Here is a 7483-nt window from a genome sequence, read left to right on the forward strand (position 1 = left end):
ACAGTGACCTATAAACGTGGGAAAACACAAACAACCCACAACAAACAATTTGTCAGTGAGGGGCGACACCACAGACATATATCGCATACCTACGCTTATTCATCTTATTCAACATACTTAAAATTATTAACAATTTCTTGCTAAACATTTTACTCTTTTAGAGGGATTAAAGGTCACCATTTGTTTCGTATAAAAGTTAGTCTTTATGAAACTGTATTTTGGTTTCATTAATCCAATAGAAGTTTCACAACAGCTCTTATTTGGCGCTTCTCAGTTTCGCCCCGCATGCAGTACACTCGGCCATCCACAAGTGAAGCCACCTACACCACAGCCTCCTTCCTCCTCTCTGTCTAACCTACAGAGTGAAAAAAAAAAACCTCATCCTCACTACAAGCCCATGTAAAAGGAAAAACCCTGTCAACCTGTCATGTCTCTCAGAGAGAAGCAGCAGATGAATTTGGACACTGAGAGTTCAACACACACTGGGTGAGTCAAGATTTTGTGAATGAATTTAGGTCCTCTGTTAGCGGTGTGTCACAATATTGTTTTACTTTCCAGTAATATCTCTGAGAAAACTAGGCTAACTCGTGTTTTTATTCAGTGGCTTGTGAATAAGGTAATTGCTATTGAGAGAAAAACTGTTGAGATGCTGAAATTCCAAAACGATGCAGGTATGTGTAGACAGGGGAAGACACGTGTTCACGGATGGGATTTTAAAATGAAGCCATCATTTCAGCATTTCTGCAGTATTTTCCTCAGGGTCACTGTCCAGAGGAAATAATAACATTTTTTTGGTAGAAACAAAACACATAATGAAATGTTGAGTTTTCAAAAGCGTACATCTTTAAGCATCAGATTTCCTCAGTTTCCATAGTCAGTGGTCAAAAGTCAAATGTACCACTCATATCAGTGCAGAAAAACAATAATAATAATCAATAAGACTTGATGGGATATTGTTTGGGTTTATTTACTGTGATTAACCTAATAGTGCTTAACCTTTATGGGGCACTCAGTACAAATGAGGATGTGATGTAGAATCAGATTCTTGATGAATCTAGTAAACACAGTTACACAAAAGATGCTGCAGTCCACTGTGATTAAAGATTTTTCAAATAAGAATTAGTTTAGTAGTTTTGTTCCCACTGCAGAGATGTAGTGTTGGTCAGAAATATAGTTTTCCAGTTCAGATTTTCTCCCATAATTCATCAGAAAGGGGCAAAAACAATAAGTCATTTTAGCCTATTTGTCAGTTTACATAATGAAACATTAAGGGATTTCACTGTCTAACCTGTCAGCACCTGAAATGTGTTACACCTACTGCGAATCATACATCATACACACAGGCATGTAAAGCAGAGCAATGTGCTTGGACCAGTATGCTACAGGAAATTACCCAGAGACCATCGTAACTTTCTTGTTGAAAGTTCGGAGTTTGATTGACAGCCGCCTGACACACATTTCAGGGTCAGTGGTATTTTAGCAACCACTGATAACTTTCAGTCTTTGTCATTACAAGTAAATAACCAAAACCAGAAACTGTACACTGATGCCACCCTCTGTGCCGGACCAAAAAAACTCCCACTGAGGTAAAATCCCAGAGAAGCAGCAGCATGGTGGCTATGAGCTGAGGGTACACACACCCATGATGCAATGTATGCAATGCAGCCATACATTTGGCCCTGTTGCTGTATGTAGTCTAGTTGAGTTATACCTGTCATGTCAAACTCTTACATAAACAGCTAGAGAATTTAGAGTTAGTGGTTAAAGGACAGCCATTGTTATCTGAGTCATGTTATGATTTTATTTACCAAATAGAGATAAAATGCCACAGCGACAGAGGAAGTAATTAGGAAGAGCATCACAAGCGGTCAGACAGGTTTTCCTCACTTTTCCTGTGCACTCTCCTTTACCTTCTCTCTCAAATGTGTTGCTTATATAATGTGGTCTGTCTAACCAGTTGCTGTAACAGCAGTGGTGGAAGAAGTATTCAGATCATTTACTTAAGTAGAAGTATCAATTATAAAGTATTACAACGCATTACAACAGTCCTGCATTCAAAATCTTACTTAAGTAAAAGTACAAAAGTATCATCAGCCAAATATACTAAAAATATCACAATAAAAGCACTCGTCCCGGAGTGAGTGATATATTATTATGTATAACATTATTAGATTGTTAATACTAATACACCAATGTGTAAGCAGTATTTTACTGTTGTTTCTGGTCGAGGTAGAGCTAGTTTTAACTACTTTATACAGTTGTGTAGTTTAGTACAGTGTTTTTTAACCTAGGGGCTGGACGAAGAAAAAGAAAGTTCTGCTAAACACAATGTTTTAGACTTTTCTCTCTTCTTTTGTGAAACACTGGATCATTTTACATCTTTGGGCCTCAAATAGTTTAACTGCAAGAAATGTGACAAGGCGCCCCAACGACAATGCCTTTTTTCTAAAGGGTCACAAGCCAAATAGACTGGAAACTGCTGGTTTAATCTTTAACAATGCGTTGTGTTTAATGTGCTCTTTGTGTCAGATACATGTAGTGGAGTAAAAAGTACAATATTTCATTCTGAAATGTAGTGGAGTGGATAAAGTAGCATAAAATAGAAGAGTTAAATACAAGCACCTCAAAGTACTCACTACTTGAGTAAATGTACTTAAAACTACAAAAATAAGGGTCAGGATGTAAAATGGGTCAGACTTGATATCACATTAAGCTCCAGGGAATTAATTTAAATCAGTACCATCTCCTCAAATACATGTCAAAACTAATGTTCGTGTGTGTGTGTGTGTGTGTTTGACAGAATGGATGGTCACTCGAGGTCCTCTCATAAGTACCTGCTGCTGCAGGTGTGGTGTGGTCTCCTCACTGTTGCCATGGTGGTTATGGCTGCACTTCTGACTTCAATCAAACCAAAGTCCACAGAGGTCAGTACATCTGCCACAAGACGAGGAAATTACATTTAGATTCACATTCACTGCTTTATGTGTCATCTATTACCTGACAGTTTACATTATAGTGACTTTATAGTGACTTAAAGACTGAAGAGTAATGCAGTCGGAACAGTTTTGGACAACTATGTCAGACTTCATATTTCATGTAGCTGCCAACACATGTGAAGTCACGCCTCAGGTGTGAAATTATATTAAAACTATATTAATGAGTCCCAGTCTAATCTCTGTCTCTTTTACAAGTTGAGACACCCAGTGGGTGCCCTTAGGTGGCAGTGACATCATGATTGACAGGATCTGGCTGCTGGATCAGAGCTATGTTTGAAATAGGGGTACTCTAAGATGCCTCAGTGCAGTACATGTCCACTTAAACAATAACAGAACACTTGTACAATAACAATGCAATTCAATACAAACATCACCACAAACAACAACATCAAAAAGTACCACAGAGTTTGATCAAGACTTCTTTGACACAAAGTTGTATTTACTGTAGAGTACTGGATTATATTATATTGTACAGGTGTTCCTATTATTGTATCCATCTTCAGAGTAATTCCCTGTTTTAAACCCCAGGACTCGACCATATTTATATTTTCCAGATACATTTTTACATGTTCCTTTATTGGTTGAGAAGATTCTCCTGCCTCATAATTGAATCATCTAAAAAAAAAACGCACCAAGTTTAAAACAAGGCTGCGTTATACTGTAGTTGATGGAAAGTTTATATTTTGGAGACACATGATTTTCACTGGACATATAGCGCTCCATTGCCAGTGAGTAGACATAGTAACAAGGATGATGAAGATGATTATGATGATTATGCAGCTCATGATTGTTTTTCTTTCTATCTTTTCAAGGACCAAGTCTCTGCACTGAAGTTATGTAATATCACTCCACCAGGTAAATAGATTATATGTCAAATTTGCCCTTTAAATGCCTTTTAAAGTAACCTCACATTATTGCACAAATTAAGGGTGTATGAGTATTTTTATAAAACATGATTCATTTACATGAATGAAGCTGAATTTAACATAAATCTTTTCCTTAGCCGTCAACACTTTTGTTGCTCCCTTAAAGTCAAAAGGTAAGTTAGATCATTTTTTACTTAAGAAATCACATCAAACTAAAAGATACAACGGGAGGACTGAAAAATGAAATGTACTGTGAACACTGCCACAGTTATTGCGTCAGTAAATAACCTCTAAATGATGTTTTTCAGGATCCTCTCTGTCATACATCCAGCTAATCAGGTGTAAGTACACTTCCTCTTCTGGTTAATATTCAGATTCATTCTCATCGCTTCTTCCTGTGTGGTAAATTGATGTGTTTTGATGATGAGTTTATAAAGAAATCATATTCACGTATATTGTGAGAGTTTTAGATGTGTGTCTAAATTACTACTTTACTGCTTTAAGACATTGAGGGTGAATCTAAAGTGAAGTAATCTGAGCTAAATACATTTCTCTGTTTCGTTGTTTGTTTATTTCTATGAAAATGAAAATCAAGCATAAAGGATGAGATGACAAGTTGAGATATTTCCAATGACAGCAGAAAATGTTTTTGGTTTTGGTGTCAGTTCCTAAGATTTCAAAGAGCGAGTACTTCTTTCTAAAGCTGTCATTTTACACTGGCTTTCAATGGACTCACAGAGAAAACTCCATAATAAAAGAGACCAAGATACCACTTTCTTGCCCACAGAAGTCTCAACTGGCCAAAATGCAACATGTGTTTTGAGGCCTGACTCTCACTTTTTACTGATCTCCCATGCTGTCATTATGCTTCTACTGCACAAAAGCCACACTTGACAGCTACAGATGCTGTGTGCAACAAGTTCAGACATGCTCTCTGGGAGCTGCTGAAAGTCATTCTGAGAAAGGCAGGAAGTCTTTAAGTGAAGCAGATAGAGGCAGGTGCTGCACCAAAGAGTAAATAACAACAAAGTAGGTCCTGATTTGAATCCTTTAACTGATTAAATGAGAAATTCAGATTGAAACTGATTTCAAAGAGTGGGTCCCGTCAAGTTTCATCATTAAACTTAAAAGCCCTATTTTCTGAATCAGCTTCCTCCAACATGAAATCATGTTCTTTCTGCCAAAGTTTTGTTATTTCTCATAAGAGATTCCTGTATTTCTGGTTTTTGTCCATGCTCAGTTGGAGAAAAGTGATGCCACATTTTCAGTGAACAAATCAGGATTTGGGCAACATTTCAACCAAAATGTAAAGTTGTGGGCTTATGTTAGGTTTTACAGTTTAACATGAGTTTTTGAGTCTCAATAAATAATAACTAAAGATGTTATATTTATGAAATGTAACTTTGTCGCTTGTTATAGAGAAATTTGAAACCAAAATGAAAGGGGCTACCCTTTCTACTTCTACACTTGAACAGTAAAGTATACAGTAGATTTGTCACTCTCCAATTGAACTATTACATCTAAGAGACACTCACACACTATTAATCTGCATGCACACACAGTCAGGCTAAACCACTGACTGAGAGAGACATATAGCCTTGTCATGTTTCCAGTCTCATACATTGCGTTCCTCCCACTCCACTGCCTTTTTCCTCTGTGAAGTGGGTTTCTAAAACCTCAACAAACCTGAAGCAGAGCTGTAATGTGGGCTGCATCGACTTAATTACAGCCCACGGCAACAGACAGCATCAGTTTGTCAGGGGATGCCTAGTCTGCCAAATTGGAAATAGAAGGAAGGAAATTAGTCATTAATTTGAAAGATCAACTTTGTTTACCTGATGTCTTTATTCAACTTCAGATGAAAATTGGAGTGTGAATGTTTCAAAGCGCCTTGGTAGATTATAGAACTACAATTTGAGCCAAAGAGGTCCGCCTAAAGTTTCATGGGTGAGGGGATAATATTTTTATAGCTGAGCATCTTAAGAAACGTTTGACAAATCTCCTACAGCTCCGGACAATCGCTCTTGGCAAAACTCAGCCAGATGTCACTCCTGCTCCCTTGACCTGCGTGATGGCTCTATCTACTGCACGGAGAGCAGCCTCTACTTCATCTATGCCCAGGTCACCTTCAGCAAGCACCCTATGAATCGTAAGGCTAAGTCTGTGATTTTGAGAAGAAATGCCACGTTTGGTAGAAGCATGAAGAAGCTGGTTGAGGGGACCTTCCCGCAAACGACAGCGGGCTCTGTGTGGGTGGGTAAAATCGTCAGCCTCACAGAGGGAGACAGTGTCAGCTTAGATATCACAGATGATTTTCTAACAGACAACACATTCTGGGGCGCTTATCAGCTTCGTTAGCACCAGGATTGGTTACAATACAAGGGAGTTGGACTGGTATGTTGTTAGTGCGCCTATATGTTTCAACAAAAGCTGTTCAGCACCTGTATTTTGTTCCAATATTTTGTGCCAGATATTTAACTCTTTAATTTTATGCCAAAATATACTCAAGATCTCAAGGACTCTTATTTTGTGCAGGGTAGTAAACCTTTGTGGCCAACATGGAACACTAAAATGCTACAATCTCCATCAAGCAGGGAGAGGAAGGTTTTAACTACAGATTTTACTGACTGAATCCTTTTAATAAAATGTTACATCCTATTGACTTTGGACAAAAATATCTTGGCAAAACAACATACTGTGTCACTCCAACCTTAGCTGAGTCTAAATATTTAAGCTAATTGCATTTTAAATGAATGTAAACTGTGACTGTCTTGAGCATGAATATGTTTGTTGGCACTGCCATGTTCTTTGTGTAATTTATGAAATGGAATATTATATTGCGGTGGTTTGATTTCAAGGAGGGGAGGGAAATGAAAGAGTAATAAAAAATGTATTATTTGAAAGCCATTGAGTCGATTTACTGACTTCTTATTTGCGCTGTGAGCTACCAGCTGACCACACGGTGGTGCCACCTTCCTCAAAATAAGAGGTAACGTGAAAGACGTGCTGTGTATGGTATCTGTTACCCACTCACCACTATTTTCTCAGATCACATTACACAGCATGATGACACAATCATCTATCAATTAAAAAAAAAAGGTAACACAAACCACAGAGACATTCCACAGATGCCTTAGAAACCTCAAGAGTATTGTTAAAAATCCCTGCCAAAGAAAATCGTGGTGTTACTCATCTTACTGGCCTGAAGCTAATACTGTACACACATACAGTACAGTGCGTAAGACCGTACAACTGTAATTAGACGTTGCGTTGAGCAGAACAGATGCAAAACAGGAAGCCACATATTTGGTGCAATATCAGTCATAGTGCTTCCCCTTCACAACACATCCACAGACACATGTGAACTCGAAACGCCCTCTGATTAGACTCCTTGGAGGCAGTTTGGTTTCTCTCATGCAGTAAGTGCTAATACTAGACTTCTTAGACTCAATGTTGAGTGCATGTAGCCAGTCATAGATAATGTTAATGTGCACTTTTCTGTCTGTATGTCTGACCTTAGCCCTGCAGTCCATCAACTACACACTAATTACGCTGATGATATGTCACTGAACCAAATGTGCCACAGTATTACCCTCTATATTAATGGATTTTAACACACCG

General features: G+C 38.1%; 1 protein-coding gene across 1 annotated transcript; it reads left to right on the forward strand.

Moving 5' to 3' along the window:
- Positions 1 to 2801: 2801 nt before the first annotated feature.
- Positions 2802 to 6220, forward strand: lta (lymphotoxin alpha (TNF superfamily, member 1)). Its single transcript, XM_070911786.1, is given in 5 exon segments — positions 2802 to 2930; positions 2932 to 3003; positions 4029 to 4035; positions 4171 to 4203; positions 5871 to 6220. Coding segments are annotated over 5 exon segments (591 nt in total).
- Positions 6221 to 7483: the final 1263 nt, after the last annotated feature.

The sequence above is a fragment of the Enoplosus armatus genome, chromosome 9, assembly GCF_043641665.1.
Source record: "Enoplosus armatus isolate fEnoArm2 chromosome 9, fEnoArm2.hap1, whole genome shotgun sequence".
Taxonomy (NCBI): domain Eukaryota; kingdom Metazoa; phylum Chordata; class Actinopteri; order Centrarchiformes; family Enoplosidae; genus Enoplosus; species Enoplosus armatus.